This window comes from Myxocyprinus asiaticus, chromosome 35 (genome assembly GCF_019703515.2).
Source record: "Myxocyprinus asiaticus isolate MX2 ecotype Aquarium Trade chromosome 35, UBuf_Myxa_2, whole genome shotgun sequence".
Classification (NCBI taxonomy): domain Eukaryota; kingdom Metazoa; phylum Chordata; class Actinopteri; order Cypriniformes; family Catostomidae; genus Myxocyprinus; species Myxocyprinus asiaticus.
The window spans coordinates 37,329,146-37,356,402 of record NC_059378.1 but is presented as its reverse complement, the minus strand read 5'-3'; the positions used below and the strand labels follow the sequence as shown (position 1 = coordinate 37,356,402).

Genomic DNA, 27,257 nt, shown 5'->3' with positions numbered 1-27,257 from the left:
CATGATTTGCAGAACTCATAAATGCTAAGCAGGGATAAGGCTGTTGCCACTGTTGTGGCTGGTCAGGGTACCTGCTCTCTGCTAAAAGAGATCTCTTTATGGAGAGCCGACCCGGGCCTGTCAACTCCACACATTCTCAAAGGCAGGGGAAAAATTATGACTTTTATGAAAGTCGTAAAAACGAGGAACCGCCACAGTGAATACAGTATAAATTGAACCGAGTAAGAGACTTAGTTGTGGACATTATGAGGTACCATTTTTTATTTCCCAACAAGCAAGACCTAATATTTCTGGATCTTACATTCAGTTTTCTTTCTGACTATGCTGGATTTGCAAACCGATTTGAATATGACATGATGACGTATTTATGTCAAGCTCAAAAAAACTACTAATTTCTCATTTGGATGACACTTTTATCCAAAGTGAGTTACAGTACACTTATTACACCCTGTCTACACCAGCGTCTGTTGATGTGACGTATCGCATTGGCTTAAGACTGTTCTTAACCATTTATGTGTCTTGTTGGTAGAAGTAACGCCAGTGTGCGAAGCGCAAAATGTAACGGGACATTTGTTTACTGTCGGTGCGATGCGCCGCAATGGACGATTCCAGTGTAGACAGCTTCATTGATCATAATGGGATCTATTTGCTTTTAGACATGGTGTTACAGTTGCAATCGCTCTGGAGCAACCTGGGGTTAAGTGCTTTATGCAAGGACTCAATGAATCACCCACTGAGGGGTTTAAAACTTCTCAGTCACAAACCTAGATCTTAAAGAAGTTTCATTCGAAACTGAAAATTCTGTCATGTTTTACTTATCCTAATGTCACTCCAAATCTGTATGACTTTCTTTCTTTTACGTCAGACAACATCATACCTTTGTCAGTAAAATCAAACCTCTTTCGTCATTAAGTGTAGTCACAAGTAGAGGTAGACAGATATATAGGTTCTACCGATTAATCGGTGCCGATAGTTGCTTTTTGGAACTTTTTGGATCAGTTATTGGCAAAAATCTATGTTGATAGTTGCCGATAGAGTCCCCAGTGTGTTTCGGGGTTGATTATACTTAAAAGTCCTGCGTTATGCACCAAATCTTTTTTTCTGGTTATTAATGGGATTTTGGTAGAACAAAAACTGCATCTGGGATTTTATTCATTTTGGACTCTTTGTTTTTGCCTGCCATAGTAAAGAAAAAAGATATATATATATATATATATATATATATATATATATATATATATATAGACAATTTATATATTGATTTTAAAAACTATCAGCCGATGAATCAATTATCAGCCTTTCCCATCACCTTAGTTATTGGTATCGGCAAAATCCACAATCAGTCAACCTCTAGTCACAAGCACTGTTCAGTTATTTAAAAAAGTAATCCATTACAAATTACTAATTACTTATCAAAATTTTTTATTAGATTACTTCACTGATTAATCATTGAAAAGTATTCATTACCGTATTGATTTACTTTTAAGTTACTTTCTAACTAGCTACTTTTCACAGAAAAGTTAGTTTTTCTGCTCAACCAATTCAAAGTAATGTCTATATTTTTTACTTGTTCACTGTTGCGCACAAGTCAAATACTTAGCACCACGCTAATTAGATTAAAGTAACTAATTACTTTGTAATTAGATTACACCTGACACTGTTCGAAAAACATGCAAGAACCAACAAGTCTTGTTTTAGAGTAAAAATATATAAACATCCTTAAAACAAAATACTGTACATTTACTTGAGAAGCATAATGACATGATATTAAGTCTTGTTTTCAGAGAAATCTACCAAAAATTAATGAGGTTTATGCTTAAAAAAAAATTTAAAAAAAAACTATTTGCCAGTGGGATAAGAAAAATAAACTTATTTCAGAACAAGTACACTTTTCTTACCCAACTAGCAATTTATTATTTTTTTCTTATTTTTAAGCATTAGGGTCATTGACAAATAAGGTTGCCGGAGGTGATATAAATGTGAAATCTTTAAAAAATCTAGTTTAAAACACACGTGTCAAGTTTGTAGAAATGTAATCTTTGTGTCCAATTTGGTTTATTTATTTATTTATTTATTTGTTATATTTACAGCATTTACTACAAAAAAAAAGGAAATGACTTAAAAAAATAAATAATGTGGTGTAACCATCAAGTAAAATGTATTATGAATACATGTGTACACAATTTAAAAGGGAATATTACGTGTTCAATTCAAGTTAAGCTCAAACAACAGCATTTGTGGCATCATGTCGATTACAGCAAAAATTTATTTTGACTTTATTTTGAAATATCTGAGTTACAGTGAAAAACTTTTAATGGAAGTGAATGGGGCCAAATCAGACCATAAACATTAAAATACTCAGGGGCATATTCACTAAAAGTACCAGGTTTAGTGCCCGAATTATCCAGATCAGGCAATGGCGCAAATCACTGCTGAATGCAATTTGCATGCGCTTCTGAACGCAGTATAGCCAAGGATGTCACAGACCATATCTGACATACCCTGCTAGGACTGAACAGCACCACTTTAAACCAGACACCTGGATCATCTCTTAAACAAGCCGAACGTGCACTTGACGACACTGCATATTTGGATATATGCCAGGTTATAACGCTCTTCAACATCATTTAATGAATATTTCGGTTGAATAATGATCGGTTGAAAATGTTCACAAACATCTTTTTTAAATACAGTAAAATTCATTTTACCACTGTGGTGATGTGGACATGGCCGAGTGACGTCTTTGGAGAGCGAGGCCGGGAGAACGAGAATGGTAAGGATTGACACCTGTGGGAAATTATCTCTAACAGCTGTTCTGTGTTTCAGTGAGAGCTGGAGGGGGATAAAAAGACTCTCTCCCCTCCAGACTGCCGGAGGGGGAGAGAGAGACGCATGCAGCCGAGTTCGTGTTGTGGGTGCATGTTGTTTTGAAAAGCCAATACTTTGTGTTACACTGAAAATTGTTGTCAATAAAAGACTGTGTGGACTGTTTACCCGGCTCCCACTTCCTCTTTAATAAAGAGAGCAAGATACCTGTCACAGTGGTGCCGAAACCTAGGATTTGGAGGAAGAAAACGCCGTCATGGGGTCCTCGCCGCCGGCCAAAGTAATCAAGACCCTTACCAGCATCCACTAAGCCCAAAATCAGGCTGAGGACTGGCAGGTGCTACGGAGCTTGGTACACAAGGAGGGGTCTTCAGCCGCAACCCTGGACCCACCTATGGCCATGCCGCACATCACGCTGACGAAGATGGGAGCTTAGGACGGCCCGGAGGCGTTCCTTGAGCTCTTCGAGTGGACGGCTGGAGCATGGAAGTAGCCCAGCACTCAGTGGGCTGGCCCCCCTACTGCCGCTGTTGAATGGGGAAGCCCAACTCACGGTCCGACAACTTCCTGTGTCCAACCTCCTGGTGTACAAAGACCTGAAAAAAGCCATCATGTAACGGGTCGGCCGAAGCACAGAGCAACATCGCCAACAAGCCAACACTTCCATTTGCTGATGCTCGGCGAGCTCGGCTGCCCGTTCGCATTCGCTCGACAGGTCCGTGACACCTGCCGAAGGTGGCTGATGGCTGAAGATTGCGACGCCGAGGAGGTAATCAATCTGGTGGTACTGGAACAGTTCATCGTCCGGCTACTGAAATTGGATTATAGCATATAATAGCATTTCCCGAAGGCTCTTCGGTATTAACAATTATATATAATTATTGTATATAACAATTATTTAATTGGCTGTATAATAAGGGTACTCGGCTACAGGAATTTACAATGACAATGACTTCATTTAAATATTGAACACACAGTGCAATTTCAGCGCTGATTGCGCCCGCTAAACGTGATTGCAGGTGCTTAGTGAATAAGACGCAGGTATTTGCGCTAAAATACCATGCGCAAAAGTGGCACAACTGTTTAGTGAATCTGCCCCTCACTGTTTCAAAAGTATGGCCACAAGATGTAAACATTATGCCTGTTAACATGATTTTAGTGTGATAAAATCGCTTACTGACCTTTTCTGTCCAATTTTACAACTTCATTGCAATGACGATGTAACGTTGTAAACCCTGTAATCCCGCAAAAAAGACGATTTAAACAACTTTACAGCTCAACTAATACAGTTTTAACAGAACTAATGTTATAGTTTTTTATATAATTATAAGCTTCAAATTTTTGCCTTTAAACCCTCAACAAAAAAAAAGGAAGCAAAAATCAAGCTTGCAGTGAGGCGCATACTGTGGAAATTAATGGGGCCAATGTTTGAAGAAAACGAGGGACGACGGGTCAAAATAAATTTTTGTGGTAATCAACAATATGCCACAAATGCTGTCGATTGAGTTTAACTTGAATTGAACTCTGAATATTCCTTTAATCATTCATTTAAAACAAATTTGTGAAAGCCATAGTTGTACCAGTGTTTATGGTAGGTAAACACTGGTAAAGGAAAAGGAAAATTCTCACTTGCATTTCTCTCTTACTCACTAGAAAAAAATAATGACCATCCTGTATACATGCTTGTGGGGTGTCAAAGGAAAAGTGGGTAAATGCATAATTAAAAAATGTACTCGCTGTCATCTCTCTCTTTCTCTCTTCCCTCATTCTTCCTCTCCCCTTCTCAATCACTTATTCCTCATAAACTCTCCATTGTGGCTTACAGGAACCCCAGTCAAATGACCCCACTCTCCCTCTCATGCACTCAAAACATTAAGTCTGTGTTTCCTTGCGAGCGTTGAACTGCGATCCATCAATACGGTGTGTCAGGAGGCACGTGGACAGTAAAGTCTTCATCAGTGAAGACGTGAGCCGCTACTTGATTGGCAGTATTCAGCAAAATGAGATCTGACAGCTTTCCCCCCCAGCAGCTGTACTGTATCACAACATATGACTGAACGGATGCTCTCGCTTAATCTACTGGAGCCACGGAGGTAGCAGAGTGTGAATGGATCATATGTCCAATGTTCGGGCCACAAGTGCTGTTGTGGGCCGTTCAGACCAAAGCGTTCTTGCACTAAAAACAGCTAGAATGCAGGTGTCTCAAGACGCACAGAGTTGATGTTCTTTTTAATCGGACCCGGCTTCTAAAAAACATGGCGCTCATGTATGAGTCGCTAACGGTCAAAATCGCCCATCTAGCACACATTTACATAGAAAAACAACTGAAAAACTGAGCAGATGGATACAAAAACGTGTTCGGTGTGAACAGCCCCTTACCACATTATCTGAGCGGTTTGCTAACATAACGATTCGGACTACACTAGTTGCGCTGTATGTTTTGTGGTATAGATTCAACAGTACCGACTCATAGGAATCATTCATTCAGAAATGTGACAATACTGGTCAGGCTGAATATTTCACACAATGGCAGAGCTGGGGGATGACCCCACTGGCCACCCCACTCGCAATTGCCATTTTTGGGCACAAGACTTAACATGTACTGCCCGAAAATTTCTGTGCCACCACAGACTGATCGCTAGTCCCTGCCCGGCCACCCCTGTGAAAAACTCCTGGCTCCGCCCCTGGTTTCACACAGCTGATTCATTAGCGGAATAGTAGCGCAAGAAATAGTGTTGCATCCGCATCTGAAGAAAGCACGTTCGAGAACCATTAATGTCACCAAAATTAATGATAATGATTGCTTCCGGAATAAAAAAATAAAATAAAAAAAAAACATCTTGGTGCCCAAATCTATTCACATCCATTTCAGCATTTGAGCTGCCTTCGTAAACATCCATGAGGAGTGCCGAGTAGGCCAACGCAATCAAGGGTGGAAAATTGAGAGGTATGAAAAACCATTAACTTCTCTGACTCCATGCCATCATACATTTTAACAACTTGACACCACGCCAGTCTATAGCCATTTATCAACAACCGGAGGGGGGAAAAGCCCCTTTTCAAGAAAACAGCAGTCACAAGAGTTGCAGTTAAAGCCTTCCAAAGGGCACCAAAGTGTTTGTGCCCCATCCAAGAGGCCACCAGCAAGAGTGGCAGGTAGAATAATAAATTGGATTTGAACATGCATTTATGGGTATGTATGAAGAAGATTTTAAGGAGTGGATTTCATGTAATTAATAACATGAAAGTCTGCCTGGCAGTTTTAAAAACGAGCCATGCGGGCTATTATCTTGTTTGCATGTATTGCCAATATGTAGTGGATCAAAGCCGGAGAGAATGTTCACAAACTGCATATGCATATGGAAAAAGGAAATTACCAGAGAAGCAAGTAGCACTCCAGAATGACACACATACACATACACATAAAGTCACTCAGTAAATAAAGCGACAGTCAGTTACAATGGGCTGGCACAAAAGCCTTACCCAGTGGTTCAATTCAACTGGGAGAAATCTATCCCCTCTATCCCTGAATAATTTTACACCTCAGTGCACACGAGACCTAGATAAAGGGAGGGGTTATGGAGTGAACGAGGGGAACATGGGAATGGAGAGAGGACAGGAATGAAAAGAAGGCAAACAGCATTGGTTCTTTCTGATGGTCTTGGGGCAGGTGAACGAAATTCAGCGAACAGAGAGCTCCGATTATTTCAATGGTTACACTATAGATCATAACCTAATCTCATAGAAAGTGACAGGTACAAAGTGATACAATAATTAGTGGTGTTTGCTAAGGCAAGTATTAAAGGGATAGTTCACCCACAAATGAAAATTCTCTCATCATTTACTCAGCCTCATGTCATTCCAGATGTGTTTGAATTTCTTTCTTCAGCAGAAAACAAAGATTTTTAGAAGAATATTTCAGCTCTGTATGTCCTTACATTGCGAGTGAATGATGACCAGACCTTTGTAACTCAAAAAATCACATACAGTAAAGGAAACATAAAGGTAATCCATATGACTCCATTGGTTAAATCCATATCTTCAAAAGCGATGACAGGTGTGGGTGAGAAACAGATCAAAATGTAAGTCCTTTTTATACTCTAAATCTCCACTTTTTCGCATGTCACGGCCCATTCAGCATATCGCGGCACCGTTTTGTGGCCCGTTCGGCCCCGTTTCACGGCCGGCCCACCGGGAAAAGTCCCAGTTCTCCCTATAGTCAGTCCGCTCCTGGCGAGAAGGAAAATTAGTATATTAAATGTAATTAGAAAAAATCAGTGAGCCTACCAGCTGAAACCGGGACATAATTAAATTGTTTAGAGAATTGTCAGGACACCGGGACACACCTCTTAAAAACGGGACGTCTGATCACACTACTTCCCTCATACAACTTTTAATGCCATGATCTTATGAAATTAAGACTTGTTGCTCCGATGTAAGACTTTTTAAGGCCTTCATCTGCGGAAGGGCCAATTAAGACTTTTTAAGACCCGCGGAAACCCTGCAGAAACCACATACGAATGTGGTCAAAAACCACAACCGCTAATCCGTCCTGTATACGTCCCGGCAGCAGTGGTGTGTTTAAGTCATTGTTTTGTGTGAACTGCATTTTTAATGTATTTTTGAATCATTTAATAAATAAAAGAAAAAAAAAATAGCATCACGTCGTTAAACTTTGATTTAAGTAAGAAGGTAGATCATAAGCCTAAGTAGATCGTAGAAACCATTGGCGCCAGTGGTCTCTACGATTAACTTAAGCTTGTGATGCTTTTGGGAAACGCTGCCAGGCTGGTACATTTTCATAAGAATAAGTACAAATGAGAATTTAACAAAAGGGCTTTGAAGCCTGGACACCCATAAATTAAGGACAAAGCTATGAGTTTTTTCTCCTCTGTTAATATATTCAGTTCTAATGAACTTTAATCGATGGAAAAAGTTAATTCAATAATTAGGAGGCCGATGAAAGATCAATATCAGAAAAGCAGTCCTACCATCAGAATGTTTAAAAAAATACATACATTAGGTGTTAATTGAACTTTTTACAGATATTATTGTTGTTTATCCACCAACCCCCCACAGAGGGTGACATTTTCCAGGGCCGATTCAGCCCAGCCTATACTTTGGACTGACAGCAGCCTCTCCTCAAATTCTGATCATGATCCAGGCACCTTCACAAATCAGCTCCTTACAGCTTATAGCTTCCCCGTATGCAAAAACAAAGCTGCGTGACCTTTCCTTTTTCCCTCCTTGCCTCCTCAGTGGCGCAGCCTCCATTTCCACAAAAACTTGCTGCACAGAGTCATCTTTAATTACCACGACAGGGGAGATGCGTTCCCCATTCCAGACGCAAAAAAGGGGAAATAAATGTCATTTCTGTTAATCAGGGAGCTTCGATGTTCAGCTCGATTAGGAAATCCTCTCAAAACAAGATGAAAAGGTAAGCAAGAGAGCAAGACAGAGAGAACACAAGTATTGACAGATCTGCATAATTTGTTTCCACAAGAGGCAACGTATTAAAATAAATCTCATAAACATCAAGAGGACTGGCTTTTTCTGGCTTGAAGAATGAAATCAAACTAATCAGCATTGTGCTAATCCTTTTAAAGAAAGCTGTAATCCCCGGGATAGAAGGACATGGCTAAACCCAGTCTGGAGGGGATCCAGTAGATTCTTTATAACAAGCCTGATTATGCCAACAGAGCGGTTAGGGTTAGTTCACATGTCAGAGCATGATTTGGACTAGGATAAGGACAATTTTATAACCATACTTTTTTGCAATGTGACATTATTTTCATTACAATTTAATGACAACAGTTCCCCAAAATTTCTCATTACCACAGTGCATCTGGATTTCAATTATTCTCAAAATTTCTCAGAATATACTGTACATATACACTCACTGAGCACTTTATTAGGAACATTATGGTCCTAATAAAGTGCCCGACGTGGTCTTCTGCTGTTGTACCCCATCCACCTCATGGTTCAACGTGTTCAATGTGCATTCTGAGATGCCATTCTGCTCACTACAATTGTACAGAGGAGTTATTTGAGTTACCGTAGTCTTTCTGTCAGCTCGAACCTGTCTGGCCATCTCCACTGACGTCTCTCATCAACAAGGTGTTTCCGTCAGCAGAACTGCCACTCACTGGTTGTTTTTGTTTTTGGCACTGTTGTGTGTGAAAATCCCAGGAGATCAGCAGTTACAGAAATACTCAAACCAGCCCGTCTGGCACCAACAATCCTGCCACGGTCCAAATCACTGAGATCAAATTTTTCCCCATTCTGATGTTTGATGTGAAATTTAACTGAATCTCCTGACCCGTATCTGCATGATTTTATGCATTGCACTGCTGCCATATGATTGGCTGATTACATAATCACATGAATAAGTTGGTGTACAGTTGTTCCTAATAGAGTGCTCAGTGAGTGAGTATAAATATACAGTATATATATATAATACAACAAATATCACCAATGTAATGTATAAGGATTCTCCTGAAACCTGTCAAGAAAATGTTGTGGTCATATTTAAAGCTGAATTATGTAACTTTTTCTGTGTTAAAATACTTTCTCCAATTCCAGCTTACTATGCAGAGACAACAATTAGTAAGCCATTCATAGGTACATTTTCTCAAAAACGGTAAATACTGTGTTTCTGCAAAAATAAAAATAGCACAGAAATTACAGTATATACTTCAGCATTAAGAAGGGTTAATAAATCTGTCTCCAGCTGTAGGTAGTGTTATAAGGGACGGTCGGCCCTGGGGTTCCCCTGGCTAGTCTCGCCTCGCTGATTCAGTACGCATCCTGTGTCAGAAAATACAGGATGTATGCCAGGTTGGGGTCGACTGGGGGTCGACTGGGGTAGGGGATCTCCCTCAATCCTTAAATATGGAACAATGGGTGTCCCGACCCAAAATACAGGTCAGTTTCGGCCAAAATACGGGATGTCCAGTCTAATACAAGACAGCTGGCAGCCTTACTGGCGTATACTTCACCATTGTCTTTCATTACGTGTTCTTCTTCCATAATAAAATAATTGAATTGCAAAATAATATTTTGTGAGTATTAAGCACAATCCACTCTGCTTCGGAGTCCTGATCACGCTATAAATACGGCTGACAATACAATTCCTTACATATCAAACAAACACAGACAAAAAGAGTAGCTTTAAATTTGTTACTCACTGGGATAACTGTCATGTCCAATACAGTTGGCAATGCTCCATCTTTCAATATAAGTGTGTATATATATATATATATATATATTAGGGGTATAACGGTACATGTATTCGTCCCGAACCGTCACGGTACTGACGTCACGGTTCGGTGCATACAGTCAGACGAAGAATACATCTGAGACAGTCACAGGCGATCCACACTCCAAGGGGGCACGCGCGGTAATGCAACGCTGTTTGCTAACCGCCACAACAGGAAGAAGAGCAGAAGAAGAAGAAGAGACCATCTATGCACCAACCCTAAACAAGAATAGCTTCTCCTATTGCACAAGTTTTATTTTTCATTATTCTATTTATTTTGTACTTTTATAATACAAGAGATGCTTTTCAGTTTTTTAGCTGATTGTGACCAAATACCTTTTGTTTTTTATCAACCCTACAAAAAATTATGGCCTATGCAAGAGTGCATTCAGTTTACTGCTTAGTGCTTAATACACTAAAGCAGGCTGTACTGTACCAACTACCTCAGGGGGGGACTAAATGCCGCTAGGTGGAACAAACTGTAATTTGCACTACTGTCTGTTCAAAATAAATGAAAAGAGACCTAGCATTTTGGATGTGTTGCTTTTTCCTGTTGTACTGAACTCGTATCGAACTGTGACCCCTAAACCGAGGTATGCACCAAACCGTGACTTCTGTGTACCGTTACACCCCTAAAATATATATATATATATATATATATATCCCACACTGACGCGTTCAGGAACTTTGTTTAAATAAGCCACTCATTCCTAACATTGGGATCCTTCGGAAGGCTATGCAGAGATTCAATATTTCCATAACTAGGAACACAACAACGTTACTTGAAATTTGAATCTTTTCATTTGTTAAAAGCAAACTACAGTAAAAATATTACCACTTTCAGAGCTGAAGTACCTCAGCCACTCTCTCTTTCATTGCAATGTTTACATATGTTGTGGAGACGGGGCTATTCAAATGAACGAGGTGGCTGATTTCAAAATGAGTCGTTTTAGCAGAGAGTAAACAATTAATGCTCTTTTTGGGCTGAGAGAAAGTTTTGAGTTCTGAAACTTACAGTTTGTTTTTGTACTTCAATGACCTCTTACATGTCAAAATATCAAGGAAATTTTATTCCTCGTGTCATGAGCCCTTTAAAGTAAAAACTTACTTTAAACAAATTAGACATGTATGTCATATTAAACCGGATATCTCGTCAATTTTGTTTGTTTTGTTTTTTGTTTTTTTTTTGCCTAAAATAAACCAAAACATTATTAGAGAGGAGAAACAATCATGAAGCAGAACATCTATGTTTGAGCTTCACAAGGCATGAGAGCAAATCAATCCTAAGTTTGTATTTTCCCTTGTCTGAACAAGTACAAAAAAAAGGTCAAAATGCAACAGATGTACCACTTGCTAAAACTAAATTTTTTGATGTAATGGAAAGAGATGCAGTAAGCCTGGCTTGTTTGGGCGACAGGAGACACCTTTCACTACACATAAGCCAAAGGTCTGCTTATACAAACACAAGCTAAATTTCCCAGTATTCCCTGTAGGGTAAGGTTGACTAGTAGCATCTATTTCCTTTGATTACGTAAGGAGAAAGCCCGGCAAAGCAGAAAAGAAAAGGACCTGGAGGAGAGGGGCAGTGCCAGTGAAGATTAAAGGAGGGTAACCAGTTTTCTGGCACTGATCACAGGGGTAATACTGGATCAGTAATGCCAATATCTACATCAAGAACACCGAAAATGCAAGAGAAAGAGACTGAGAGAGGATGGAGTATTGGATCGAGAGATTTAAGATAACAAGTGTGACAGGGGAATTCAAAAGGACTCGCATACGACAGCACTTTTCCGTTACACTCAAAACTTTTAGATGCACGGTTTGTCATCGGGGGGCCGATTGTTGTTGAATGGCGCAGACACAGCAACACTCTGTAACTGTGCAAAGGGGGTATTTGCTATCGCCAACGGCCAAGGCTACCTGAGACATTTAAGCGTGCTCTGTGTGGACAAAAAGCAAGAATATTGTTCACTTTGATATGTTTTTCATTCCTGCTGTTTGGGAAGCGACTTAAAGCAATCAAAGCTTTATGCAGCAATCGGCCTTGGCGATCTACATTATAAAGAGCAAACCCACAGGCTTCTGCATTTTCAAAGTGTATAAAACATGGGGATTTTGTCATTGAGTCAAGGAAATACAATTCAATCTTCCGCTTAAGAGATCAGCATGTAAGCTCTCTATGCATCCTCAGTGTTTGCTAAGAGATGCCCTCACATTCTGTTCACATGCATGAGCATGCATTTGCCTGGGGAATCGTCTCACTAAAGGTAGAAAATGAATAAGAAGCCCCTTTTTAAAACAGCAATGTAGCCTGGTCAAACATTGACACAACGTATTGCATCAGAGAATGAAACATGCGAGTACCTGATAGCAAGAGAATTCACTCTGCTACCCAGGTCTCGTCTCTCATTCTTTCTCTTTTTCTGGAACATTTGCGATAGGCATGCTTGATAGAAAAAAGTGACCAGGTTGAAGGACACTTCATCAATAAGTAATACCCACGCTGTATTAGCTGCATATTTAGCCATAAGAATCCTTCTAAATTGCTTTTAGACAAAATCAGTTAGAGAAGCGCACTACAGAACGCAACAGTGTTTAATCTGGTGTTCGTCCGAGGGCCTGCATCGATAGTGCTCTCCATTTTCACAATTTGTCACACTGCTGGCATGCACTTATACTAAATTTACCTATGGTTTGGCACTATGTTTATGGGCAGATTTATTTCTGCCCCAATGGGTCTCAATGACTACGTTTATATGGACACCAGAAAGCAGGTTATTGCGAGAAAGCAGTGTTCCCGTTAACATGCACTGTATAAGTGACATACTCTTACTCCCGTATACATGCGGCTCGGTCAGTAAGCAGCTTTCTCCACAGCAAAGTAATTTCCCTGCAATACTTGTGTAAATAACAAACATGGTATCCAAAGGAAGACTTCACTATTTTATTCTCTGTTGCTTCGCTTAATTTCCAGATATTCCAGAGTTGTTGCTGTGTTTGTTTCCTTACCTTTCCTTTCGCGACCTGCAGCGGAATTGCTTTTCAATTGTGGGGTTTCCCTTTACATAAAAATCCGGTATTCCCTCAATGTACAAGCGCATATACGCAAACATGAGCGACCATCGATATTTTACAGTGGTGTTTATAAATGGGTATAGTTTATAGTGAATGTGCTTTTCCCACTGTACTCTCAGAAATGTTTTGTTGACTTGTTGTTGGGCTCCATTCGATGATGTTTGATCTCCTGTCTGTTCCACGCACATGCGCACTCCTCAAAAACCTGTTAGAATGGCTAAACAGCTTAAGGGTTTACATGGCCACATAAGCAGCTTTCTCCGGGAGAAACCTAGGTCTGTTAAACCGCTTTCTCTTAATCCCTTAAACGGTGTAAGGAAATTGGCGTTCTCGTTTACATGACATTTCAGAAAGCTGCTTTTTGTAAAAACCCTTGAATAAACAGTTTCCTGAAGTGCATGCAAATGTGGTCAGTGAGGGCTTGTTGCAGTACCATATTTGACCACAAATTTCCATTGGAAAATCTGAGGGGCGCTATGGAGTTCGGGAGGTCAGCAGACTCTCTGCCCCACATGCTTGCGTATCTATATCAAACACTGTGTAACGGAGCTTTCAGCTACTTTACAACTTCAAAATAGGATAAAAACTTATACTAGGCCTGTTTTTAAATACATATGTCAGCATTTCGAACACATTTACGGGCAAACAAATTGCATTATTGGCAGTTTATAGTATAGATCTATGTTTTCAAGTCGATGAATATTTAGGTGGGGCTCTGCCTTAACTGCCCATATAGACAAGTCACACCTGATTATAAGTGTCTTAATGTAATTTTTGCTTCATTTTTAAAGGAATGTTCACTAGGTTTTGGAACAGACCCCTAGTGTGCACGTTCTACAAGTTAAGCTCAATCGACAACATTTGTGGCATAATGTTAATTACCACAAAAAACTATTTTGATTCCTTCCTTGTTTATTAAAAAAAAGGTCACGCATACTGTACTTTCAGCGAAATACAGTCACCTCAATGGGAATCCGCGCAATCGTGAATTTTGAGCGATGGACATCCGGTGGCAAATCCCCTCGCAAATTTCATGTGGAGTTCAAGTTTGGTGAACTTTGACAGGCAAATTCACTGCGTTGACCAATGGTAAGTTGCTTGGTTTGGCAGTGACCTCTGTGTGGGCAGTGCTTTGTACACAGCTACATTGAATATTCACAATAAAAAAGGATATCATTTTAGCGGTGAGTTTCTTTTGAACTTAAGTCTCAAAATAATAAAATAAAATAAATAAAATATTTTTGCTGGATTTACACGTGCTCAACGTCCGCCCACGGCATCTTCGTCCATGGAATTTCGCCATGCGAAGGTCTGTGTGACCGCGCATTTACTGTCACCACAATTTTATTAATTTTTTATAAATGAGGGATGAGTTGAAATTATTTTTTGCTGTAATCAAAATTATGCCACAAATGCTTTGTCACAAATTATTTAGTAATTTCCACAAATGGTTTTTAAATATAATATTCTCTTATTCAGCAGTAATAACAATGTTTTTCCAGCAACACTCCTTGACTCACAGCGGTGTGTGGTAAAGCATAGGAGAGCTATCAAGCGCACACACTTCTCTGGGTATTTAAAATTAACAGCAGGAGGTGTAAAGCAACCGACGGTGAGAGACAGAGCAAGAGAAAAAGAGATAAAGACAGGAATTGACTTTTCGCCGTCCCCCAGCGTTCACCCTCCTCGTGTTCATTACAACGCCATTATCGTTTTGATGTTTTTCTCCTCCTTTCCAACACACTGTCGGTTTCATTCTTTAATGTGGTCATTCTGGTACAAGAATTTTTCAACTGAACAGACGTCCATGTCATTACCTTCAATAAGGTCATTTCCCATGAAGAAAAGGGGAACCTTATATAGAGTGACACTCCGGACTGACTGGATGTGCTACATAAATATAGACCCTCCTCCACTCCTGTCCAACTTTCCAGCCCCCAATCTGAGAATATTATGCCTTGTATGTCTGATGTATACAATACATGCAGGAAAACACAGGCCCGGACATGAGCTGTGCTTGTTTTTATGACCTGATGTCTGGGTCAGCCCTGCTAGAGGCCTCATTATACCTCACCGCTGGTCGTTGGGAGCACGGCATTCAGTCTGACACTGGAGCTGAAAGTTATTAAGAGCATTGTGTGTCATTCGGGAGAGTTGCGGCTCCTACCAGCCTCCAAAAGTAGCTTCTCTTGAACAACGGCTGCAGAGCAGCCAAGAAAATGTCTCCATCTACAGGGAGAGCTACATTTCTTTCTTCTACCTTTCTATCAGTACATGTCGACATTCTCTGTCCCTTACCGTTAATCAGACTTTATCTACATCTGTGTTTGTTTTAACAGTAAGAGATGTTTAGCTTGGACAGCGATAGGAACAGCGATGGCAATAGCACTAACAAGTTCCACATCCTATCAGGATGCAAAATTAGAAGCGAGTTGCTACAGTCACAAATGTGTCAGATTTGGTTAATGCTCTAGGTACTTCACGGCAGTTTGAATGTATGTTCACCTGAAACAGCAACTCAAACCTTGCAGTTTGAGGAAGGGTGTCATTAGGAAAAGGTAAAGGATGTTAGTCAGGGTAGACAGCATATATAATATTATGTGAATAGTGTTTGTGTCCAGCTGCACTCTTTTTCCATTGTTTTTCTATGTACACATTCACAAGACTGCATCTTTGAACGCTGCGCCATGTTCAGTGTTTCACACAGAAGCATCGTGTTTTTTACACGCAGTGTCAAGGTAAACAGATTGTCATCTTTTAAAAGTGCGTCTCTTGACACCTGCATTCTATTATTTCTGTTGTGCTCCGTCTAGCTTTTAAAGTGCAAGAACACGTTCTGTCCTTTACTTCCATTGTAAGTGCCTAACTGTTTTTTTTTAAAGAAAAGAAGGGGACGAGTCAAAATGAATTTTTTTGTTAATCCATATTATGCCACAAATGCTGTCGATTGAGCTTAACTTCTATTGAACCCAGAATATTTCTTTATGTACCTTGGTGTCGATAGTTTTGAAAAGAAAACCCTCAAAATAGTCTTTCCGAAATATTTCTGTTAAAAACTCCATAAAACGTTGTGGAACTTAAAAGTCCAGAAAATATTAAACGGAGTGGACATATTAAATGGAGTGTACATTTATCACTCATAGCTTTGTTTTCATTCACGTAAAATAAATATGGTGTCCATTATGACTGAAAAAGTCTGAGAATATAGGTCGTCTCAGTTTCAGAAATGGCTGGCCTTTGACACACTCCATTTTGCCATCATCTTTTCCATTTTCCATCCTCAAACAGAATGAGGAGTTAATATTGCAAACATAAATTGTAGTAGAGGTATTCTAGGACTAGGCCACATCCACACTAATCTGTTTTATTTTAAAAACTTTGTTTGGTTTCCTAATGTCATCGTTTTCCCATAGTATGCCTTTTTTTAATCCCCTTTTTCTCCCAATTTGGAATGCCCAATTCCCACTACTAATAGGTCCTCATGGTGGCGCGATTACTCACCTCAATCCGGGTGGTGGAGGACAAGTCTCAATTGCCTCTGCTTCTGAGACAGTCAATCCACACATTTTATCACATGGCTCGCTGTGCATGACACCGCGGAGACTCACAGCATTGGAGGCTCATGCTACTCTCCGCGATCCACGCACAACTTACCACGTGCCCCACTGAGAGCGAGAACACCTAATCGCGACCACGAGGAGGTTACCCCATGTGACTCTTCCCTCTTTAGCAACCAGGCCAATTTGGTTGCTTAGGAGACCTGGCTGGAGTCACTCAGCACACCCTGGATTCGAACTCGCGACTCCAGAGGTGGTAGTCAAGCGTCAATACTCGCTGAGCTACCCAGGCCCCCACTAAACCAGTTTTTGTTTGAAAACTCCATAATCTGTGTAATCGTTTTACAAAGAATGCAGTAATGGAGAGTGATTTTGAAAACACACAATTTTAGGTGGAGGAAAACAGAGTTCCACTGTGGATGAGAGGCATAAACGTAGTCAAATCAATGCGTTTTCAAACGAAAACGTATTAGTGTGGACGTAGCGCTGGTCTGTTCCAAAACATAGTGCTCGGCCTCACTGTCTCCTGCCTAACTGAAATGCCTAATAAGAGATTTGGAGCACTCTTCAGAGAGGAACGACACGATACTACAATGAGCATAAATATGCATAGCACACATATTTTGGGTAAAATAGCTAGTTTTCTATCATATTAAACTAGTTTTTATCGACTTTTCATTATTGAATCGATTATAAGTATATTTATAATTAAAATTTATCTCGCTTCATCTGCCAGCTTTACACCGAGCTCCTCACAGTTAATTTTGAGATCGCTTAGGGTGCATACGATGATACCTTAGAATTTGACCAAATCGAGATATCTTAGGAGGCATTATAATTAAGATACCTACCTTTTGGAACAGCCTTCGCACCGGAAGCGTGCCTTTGGTGTCTTAAAGTGCTGCCTCCGGAGGCAGCTCACTAGGTTTTGGAACAGACCCCTAGTGTGCACGTTCTACAGCACACTATGTGCGTTAACATGCATGTTCTTACACCGATTATGTTTAATAAGCCGACAATGTGCAAGGTCACATAAACACCTTAAACTATTTTATTTTTGGGGGGGTAAGGTTACAAACGGTTTAAGCGAAAACAGATTGGCAAACATTGATTTTTGCCCATTACCCCAATTTTGTGCTGCATGTAAACACCTTTACTGGCATTCTTACCTGCTTATCCAATGTGCGCAAGTGTTGTGCGCTTGCCATTTTGAAAATACTGATTTTTGATAGTTATCAGTGTATTGGCGTGTATGTAAACGCAAGTGTGCTTTCTTTTTGTTTTCTTTCCCAAGCATACCTTCTATTTTAAACTAGAGTGCAAGAACATTATCACAAGTTTTCCAAGTGAACTGCTCATGGCTTCTCTTTCAGACTGGTTAGTTTACATCAGCCTGGGTTCAGATTCTCTTCCACTACCTCTTCATTCCTCATGATTTTGCAATGTCACAATTCTAAATAAAGAACTATGATGGGGTGGTGTGGTGGTTGAAACAAACAGTTGAGAAACTTTATGACTCTTTGGAAGTTGAGAGAAAGGGAGTGCTTTGACAGTAAGCACAGAGGGACAGCCACACTGTTAGCTTCCCAACACAAAGGAATGAAAAGGCAACCTCTCTGCACCATCATCTCTTCAACTGCAACACAAAGTCGAGCACTGCACAAAGGAAACACACCTGCATTCCCCAGATCAAACTGCGCATTCAACTATTACCGTAAATAATTTTTTATGTGCAAGATGACAAGACATCAATGGTTTTCTCTCTCATAAGTTATGGCAGTATTGAAATGGAAACTGAAATATTGTAAGAGGCCATGTCATGTGTCATCACAATTCATGGGGTTCTATTTTTCCATAGAATCTTTAGCAGTATGTAGCATCTTCACCATAATACTTGAAAAGTATTTAAGGAGGGGCTAGAAAATATTGCCGTTTATAATTCTCGGATAAGCTATAAGACTCTGTGATTTAGACTGGTTCAAAACATAGAAAAAAAGATTATAATAACCTACATTTTAATAAGAATGTTAAATTGGTGATTCTCACAAAACCTGTCAAAAAATGTCCAGGTCATATTTAAAGAAAATGTACCTACATTTAGGATCTTTCATTTATTTATTTTCAGGACAATTAAGCACATTTTATCCCCTTTTTCTCATTACCGTAATCCATCCGCAAGTTTTACTTTTACTATTCCCATTGTTTTCAATTATGATTCTCCTTACCTGAACACATACATTTATTTTTTTTTATTTTTTTAATCAACGAAAATGAAATTCAGTACCAAGGAAGAACTATTATAACGTATAAATACCTATTTAATAAATCATTATTTAAACAAAAAATTTTTAATTTTTACAAATGTTTTTTTTTTTTTTCACATCGTGGTAATGAAAGAATCATAATGACACTTTTTTTTGCATTGAAAGTTTATGCAGTAAAGAACATTTTATTGTATTGTAAAATGTGCATAACTGTCATGAAAATAATGTCTTTTGGAGTAAATAATGCTTTAGTAAAATCAGGATGTTTTCTAAAAAAAAGATTTACCTCATATTAACCGTTAAAGAAAAACTTGTCAGATTTGGGAGAAATTCAAATTTAACTAGGATTTTGGGTGAATCTCAATTGAGTGTCCGGGTCATATTTCACCCCAAGATTAAGAGTAACTTTATTAAAATGTATTATTTATTTATTATTAAAAATCGTCATAAATGAAAGGCAGTACAACAAATATTCAATAAAAATATATATATACATATATATTATTTTACAGTAACAAGATTTTCTCGCATTACGTTAATGAGAACTTGGGAAGGGGGGAGGTGTGCTTAATTGTCATAACAATACAAGTCTTAATGGTCCTAAAAATAGGCTTAAGTGTCTTTAAATACATAATTTCTCATTTTGTGAAATATACAGACATGTTCTTGAAATGTTACATAAGATTTCCCGTTTTAGACCATAATGTATTGTGTCACGATTTTCTGTCAAAAATTTCCAGAGCAGTCGGGTAAAAATCTCACATCCCCTAAAGTTGGCAATGTCCACAGTAAATTATACAGCATTTTGTAAGGTGTTCACTTACCCACCTAGGTACAGATCTCTATTTATTTATTATTTGAATGAAAATAGAGTTGCTGCATGTTCAAGTTGCATTAAACTTAAGCAGAGAGCGAGACAGCGCAATGTTGTGTCAGACTTAAGGTGTTGTGGAATCGGTCCAAACAGGCCTGCCTAATCTCTGCTGAGTGGGTTTGTTTGCCTGTAAATGTCAGAATGCCTTCAGGCCCAAAAATACAAAATTCAAAATAATGTAGATACACTTAGATGAAACTGACACAGATTTACAAAGCAAATCAAAACAATGAAATTGTGCGCAACATAACCGTAAGCAGTATTGTGAGAAAACACCTATTTTTCTGTTATAATTCTGTTGGACAAGGAGATGTTTTCAATAAACAATCTTTTTCCAAAAATTATCATACCCTCAGTCTATACAACCTATACCGGTCAGCACTATCAATGGAAGCTTCTTACCTCGTTGGTGTTCCAGCGATGTCTCTCCTTGGGCAGGGAGGAGCATTTGGGAAGGCATTCCAGAAGCTTCTTGGGCAGGTAGATTTTCAAATGGCCATGTTCATCTGGAAACAACATATATGTAATTAGGATCATTGAAAAATACAAAAGTTATAAAAAAAAACAATGGGAACAAGTAAACTCCCATCAATTTAAATGAAGCGTTATACTGTAATCGAGCCACAGCATTTTTTTTATTTATTTTTTGCGTAGTCCAGCTAGAGTGTACATCTATCTGTTCAAATATGCAATACATGACAAAATGTGTAATCGAATAATCTACCTCAATCTTGTGTCGTGTATACATGCTGGATGAAGTATTGCAGAAGACTGAATTGTATGTAAATGAAGTGGCGCAAGCGCAGTTTGCTAACTTCTTGATAAACAGGTAATTGCGCTAAGATGTTTCAAAAGCATGTCTAATCTCAGCGCAAGGTCTAAACTCAGTTCCTGCATTTGCAGTTTGGAGATTCTACCAGCATGTGGTAATAAAATTAATGTCCAAACTAAAAATCTAATTATGTCCATTATGATCACTGTTGTAGCCGTTTTATGAAACAAATATTTATGAGATTTGTGTTAAACTATCTATAGGTCATGGTTTATTTTTCAATTATTGTTATTATGATGTTTATATTTACAATTGTATTTATGATCTAATTTGTATTGGTGTTTTTCCACCTGTTGTCACTGAGTGATTTTTAGTTACTGCAAAAGAGGCCAGTGGAAGAAGTTGGAGAGAGGAAAATGTTTGGATTCGATTATATTTTAGTTTAGTTTGAAGTGTAATTTGAATTTAGATATATATTTAGTTTTTTTTTTATTCTTCCAATAAATTATTATTTTTTTTTTTCATTATCAAAATGGACTGGTAGATGTAAAGAGCATTCAAATACAATCACTGTTAATACTAACCATGATTTGTGTGTCAGTAGATGAAAATGATTAATAATACTTACATTCTCTATAATATAACGGAGCATAAATTCAAATCCTGATGAGAATCACATTTCCCATGCATATAAAAGGAGCGTGTCACAGTCATAGAAGCCTGACATTTAAAAAGGACGCAGTTAATACATAAAAGAACGTAATCCATATTTCTATTCTTCTATTTCATTGCATAAAGTCCATTTACACAACCAATTTCTTATGATTGTGGTGTCTTTGTATTGCTGGTGCTTGACTGGGAATGGACTATATAATAGGACGCAGATGGTGCCGGAGAAGAACCTCCAAATAAAATTGCTCTTGACCCAGCCCATTAGTGCTTTGTGCACACAATTTCCCCAAACCCACTTGTGCCTAGACTTAGCGCGTGCTTGTACGAAAATACCAAAACTTCATGGCCATGCCCATTGACTTTGCATGTATGACTTATGACATAGCGTTGCGCTTTGCGCTAGCAAAAATTTGGACTGGTTCAATTTCAGTCAGATTTCAGTAAAGTGTTTACGGGTGTTTATTCAACTGTCCCAGGGATGATTTTTATTTTATTTGATTTATTTGAACTTTTTGTTACATGAATGTCACATTAAAAATGAATTTTTACCAGGCCTTTGCTACTTTTCAAATGCTTTTTATGTATAGCTTTTACTGTTTTAGCCTTGTCCCATATCCAGACTTTCAATATTAAATTATGAAAATGCATTCTAAAAATAAAAATAATTACATGTTTAAAACTATAATAATCTAATCAAAGAGAGAAATAAACATAAAAAAATTGCAATATGTGATGTGTGAAAATTATTTCTATTTAATTCTATCAATTTTGCCCCTAATAAAGTTTTTCTCCAAATTTAGTTTACTTGTTAACCAAGTTGACAAAAGTGCCAGTAAAGAGCATGCTTGACATGAAATATGAGACAAGCTAGAAGAAAACTATCAGAAAAATCACGTGTGAGCGCAGTATTTCCAATCAAACTGTAACTTTGCCAAATTATGCAAAAAGTGTGAAAATATTATTAAATTGTGTGTATTTAGGTTACATAAAATGTTAGCTATAAAACTTTGCATTTGCAAGACATGGAAGTTAAAAAAAAAAAAAAAAAGTTTAAAGTTAAAAACCGTCATTTCCACCACTAAATTCTATTAAACACAATACATAATTTGAGATGTGCTGGAAATGACACTAACCTTAAATCTCCTGTTATGCATGTACATACAATGTTGGACATTGTTAGTAAATAATTAAATAAACTAATGAGAGTGTGAATTTTACTTTCTAGAAATACTCAGGGCTAAAAGTGCCCGAAGAAACTCTTTTAAAGGCACAGTTTACCCAAAAATGAAAATTCAGCCATTTCTTTTCTTAACACAAAGGGAGAAACTGTGAAAAAAATGTGTGCTCAGTGATATCAAGTTTATGGTGATGTCCATTATACAATGGCAGTTTATGGTGACCACCTCTTCATGCTTCAAAAGGACACAAAAATATAATTCAGAAGTCTAATAAATTATTCCATAATACTCATGATTGTTATGAAAGCATACAATAAGGTTTGGTGAGAAACAAACCGAAATCGAATGTATTATTTAGTGAAAATCTTCAATGACCGTTGGTCTCCTGTGCACGTTCATGAGAGCTTTAGAGCTCCTTGCACGAGAGCAGAGCACTGCAGCCATTCGCGACATGGGGCATTCAAGCGATAAATCGTTCCCCTCCCCGCTTCAACAGGACCACCAGCGATATTAACAACAGAAAACACAACATGGCTGCACACAAACCAGAGAACAGAACTTAGAAAACCTGTCTGAAGAGTTTGTAGTCTAAAAATAGATGCATTTCTATGACCAGCCTTATTTGTTTGAACCAGAGTCCTCAATCAAACAGAGAGACGGGGCTGAAGGTAGCCAAAGTCACAACGTGTCCTAACTAGACGCCAAACTACACACAATTAAAGTTATCTTTTCCATGTTAATCAGAGTTTTTGTCCTAAGCAGCTGCGACGAGTGACTGGACATTCTGATTATCTGGTTTCTATATTTGACAACGGGGTGAGTCGCATCCTCTACGAACTGGCAGCAGTCCAAAATCATTCTGATAACATTTTATTGAAGCCAGCATCTCACTTGCCGGTTAAAACTACTTGTTTTTGGTCAAGAATGTTACACCTACTGACTGTTTTCGCGGAGGTCTGACACACACACATTCACAGGTTCAGAATGGAGAAGAGGTAACAGACATTTCTGCTCCCTCCGCCTTTCTCTCTGGTTCTGGGCATAGAAATGCATCTATTTTTAGACTACAAACTCTTCAGACATGTTTTCTAAGTTCTGTTCTCTGGTTTGTGTGCAGCCATGTTGTGTTTTTTGTTGTTAATATCGCTGGTGGTCCTGTTGAAGCGAAACAAAACGCCCTGAACGCCCCATGTTGCAAGCGGCTGCAGCACTCTGCTCTCGTGCAAGGAGCTCTAAAGCTCGCGTGCAGGCTGTCTCAGGAACGTGCACAGGAGACCAACAGTCGATGAAGATTTTCACTAAATAATACATTCGATTTTGGGTTGTTTCTCACCAAACCATATTGTATTCCTTCAGAACAAGACATGAGTCGCATACAATAATTTATTAGACTTCTGAATTATACTTTTGTGTCCTTTTGAAGCTTGAAGATGTCGTCACCATAAACTGCCATTGTATGACATCACTGAGCACAATTTCTTTTCCACAATTTCTCCATTTGTGTTAAGAAAAAGAAAGGAAGTCATATGGGGTTATAACAGCACAGGGGTGAGTAAACAATGATTGAATTTTCATTTTTGGGTGAACTAATCCTTCAAATGAAATTTTAAAAAGACAAATTATTGTTTTAGTCCAACTGAAATCAAACATTTAAAGTGCATGTAAACCTACTGAATGTTCTTTTTACCCAAAGATCTAGTCATGTGTTTGTAAACTGCAGAGTTGTTTAAATTCAAAGTCACTGTTGCTCAAGAGACTCATTTGAGGAAATTTCCATGCTCAGATGTTACGTAGAAATTATAAAACAGGCACGAGACCTCAAAAAGGGAGCACTCATTTAGCAATGAACAACAAAACAAACGTAAGATGTAACTGTAAAATGAAAGCTAACATATTTGGAGCATGAGGCGTGCTAATGCTTTCATCCAGAAATGTTGTGATTTTGTTTTCATTGAGTCTCCTTCTCATTCTGTCTCTCTCTCTCTTATCATGCCAGAGTGCCTGCTCAAATACATAACGACAAAATTGGGCTATGGAGCAAAAGCATTTCAAGGTTATTGATAACCGTTTGCATCAAGGGCTCAGGCTTCTTAAGGAACTCAATGTTAAGCCCTGTGGGAGAAGGTAGTTCCACATTGCATTCTGAGCCTGCTTATGAATACAAAAAAATAAGGAAGTGAAAAAAATAAAAAGAACGAGAATAAGAGTGACTGAGATGTATGGAGTGTCTCCTTGGTTAAAGACAGGAAAGAATTGAAAGAGAGGCTGCAGATCTGAAGTGAGATGAAGACTGTGTGTCCAAAGAGACACTGCTTAGCAACCACTCCCACTCCGGTTTAAGGACAAAGAGATAGCCTAAAGGAAAGAGAGGGTTAGATCACTAGCCTTATGCCCCAATCTAATGCACATTACTGTGCTTTACCTGTGCATGAATTACAGCCATGCAGTATTTTTTAAATTCTTCTAGAAAATACCTCAAGACAAAGGATCCTTCAAGACCGAGGGGCTAAATTGGTTCCATTTACAGTAAATCACCATTCCCAACTGGTGACAAATATGCTGATCAGATAAACACATTTAGTCTGTAACCTTCCTATAGGTTCCTAAAAAATGTATTGCCCAAGGTTCACTCTTTCGTAGCTCAAGAGAGTTAATGGGAATTAACAATTGTTTTATTAGAGTATCAGATTTGTCTCAAATGTTTCTCCTTAAATTCCTTTAAATCACCTTGATTGTTTTTTTTTTAATGACATATGCAAGGGGCCATGAAGAATTCTATAAATCACCTGCATCAATTCTAAATATTCTGTGGTGTTCTACGTACCAAAGAAGCAATTAAAACTTAAATTATTATTATTATTTATTTATTTTCAGTTGCTTTATAAGAAAATAAATCAAAATAATGTGTATAATGCATGCAAGTTTGTATGGATGCCATTCATAGCAGAACACAGTGGCAAGAAAAAGTATGTAAACCCTTTGGAATTTGCTGGTTTTCTGCATTAATTGGTCGTGTTATGTAATGTGAGCTCATCTTCATCAAAGTCACAAGTATGCACAAAGCACAATGTGCTTACACTAACAACACAGAAACAATTATAATAATGTCATGTCTTTATTGGACACATCCCATTAAACATTCACAGTGTTGTGGAAAACCCTAGGATTTAATAACTGGCTGATCCTCCTTGCAAAAACTTCAAGTGTTTCCGGTAGCTGCGGATTAGACCTGCACAACGTTCAGAAGGAATTTTGGACCATTCTTCCTTACAGAACTGCTTCAGCTCAGCCATATTCTTAGGATGTCTGGTGTGAATGGCTCTCTTGAGGTCATTCCACAGCATCCCTATTGGGTTAAGTTCTGGGTTCTGACTGGGCCACTCTAAAAGGTGGATTTTCTTTTTTGATACCATGACATTCTCCTGTAGGATATCTTGATGTCCTTGATGTTGGTATGAGGTGCCCTTTTTACGCCATACTTAGTGCAGCGTGTTCTTCGCATACAATTAAACCACAGTTTCATCAGTCCACAAAACATTTTCCAAGCAGCATTGTGGAGTGACAAGGTGGTCTTTGGCGAACTTAAGGAGCGCAGCAATGTTTTTGTTGGATAGCAGCAGCTTCCTGCCATGGACACCATGGCTGTTTAATGTTTTCCGTGTTGTAAACTCATGAACAGAGATGTTAACCAGTTCCAATGATTCCTTTAGCTGTCACTCTAGGGTTCTTTTTTACCTCATTGAGCATTCTGCTGTGTGCCCTTTGAGTCATCTTGGCTGGATGGCCACTTCTAGTGAGTAGCCACAGAACTTAGTTGTCTCCATTTATAGAAAATTTCCAATAACTGTGGACATATGAATATCTAAGCTCTTCAGGATAACTTTGTAATCCTTTCCAGCTTTATGCAAAGCAACAATTCTTGATTGTAGGTCTTATGAACTCTCTTTTTTGTGAGGCGTGTTCCACATCAGCAAATGCTTCTTATGAATAGCAAACTCAAACTGTTTGAGTGCTTTTTATAAAATAGCTCAAAATAGTTCTAACCCACATATCCAATCTCGTTTCATTATTTGGATGCCAGGTTTGCCAACTCCTGACTCTAATGAGCTTCTTTTTTTTCTTTTTTCTTACTTTTTTCCACAGCACTGTTAAAGTGTAATGGGATGTGTACAATAAAGACATGAATGATTATAAATGTTTCTGTGTTGTTAGCTTAAGCAATCTGTGCTTTGTCTATACTTGTGACTTTAATGAAGATAAGATCACATTTTATGAGCAATTAAAAAAGAAAACCAGCTATTTCCAAAGGGTTCAGAAACTTTTTCTTGCCACAGTAAATATGTGGTACTTGGGGAGTTGGTTTTTCGCACAGTTTTCATTGTTTTTGTTTAAAAGTGACTTAATATTATAATGGCATGATAATGCTAAATCACATCCAGTATAACATCAGTTTAAATGTTTAACTAAAAGTAATTTTAATTTACTAAAATTGGTTAACTAAAATGATTAACCACATATATGATTTGGTGTCAGTAAATGGGTTGGAAACCAAAAACCGGTTCTTATTCGGAGCCAGTCGCATAAAAAAAAAAAAAAAAAAGGCAGAGTCTGTTCGCACTATGTGCAAATGGCAATAGATACTATTTACACCCCTAATTAAACACTTACATACACTATAGGGGCATCACTGCAGCATGTTTATTATGCACTTGTAGTGTCCCACAGACACCCTACACCGAGCCCTACCCCTAAACCTAACCCCAGCCTTCCCTTACAAAAAT

At 38.4% G+C, this 27,257-nt stretch overlaps 1 protein-coding gene across 7 annotated transcripts in view; it reads right to left on the bottom strand.

Annotated features, from left to right (window-relative positions):
* LOC127426070 (calmodulin-binding transcription activator 1-like) overlaps positions 1-27,257 on the bottom strand; it is a 507,664-nt gene that overhangs the window by 454,029 nt on the left and 26,378 nt on the right. For all 7 annotated transcript variants that reach the window (XM_051672554.1, XM_051672555.1, XM_051672556.1 and 4 more), the window contains one exon: positions 20,257-20,360. In XM_051672554.1, coding sequence (XP_051528514.1) covers positions 20,257-20,360 — 104 coding nt within the window. The remainder of the gene's footprint in view (positions 1-20,256; positions 20,361-27,257) is intronic.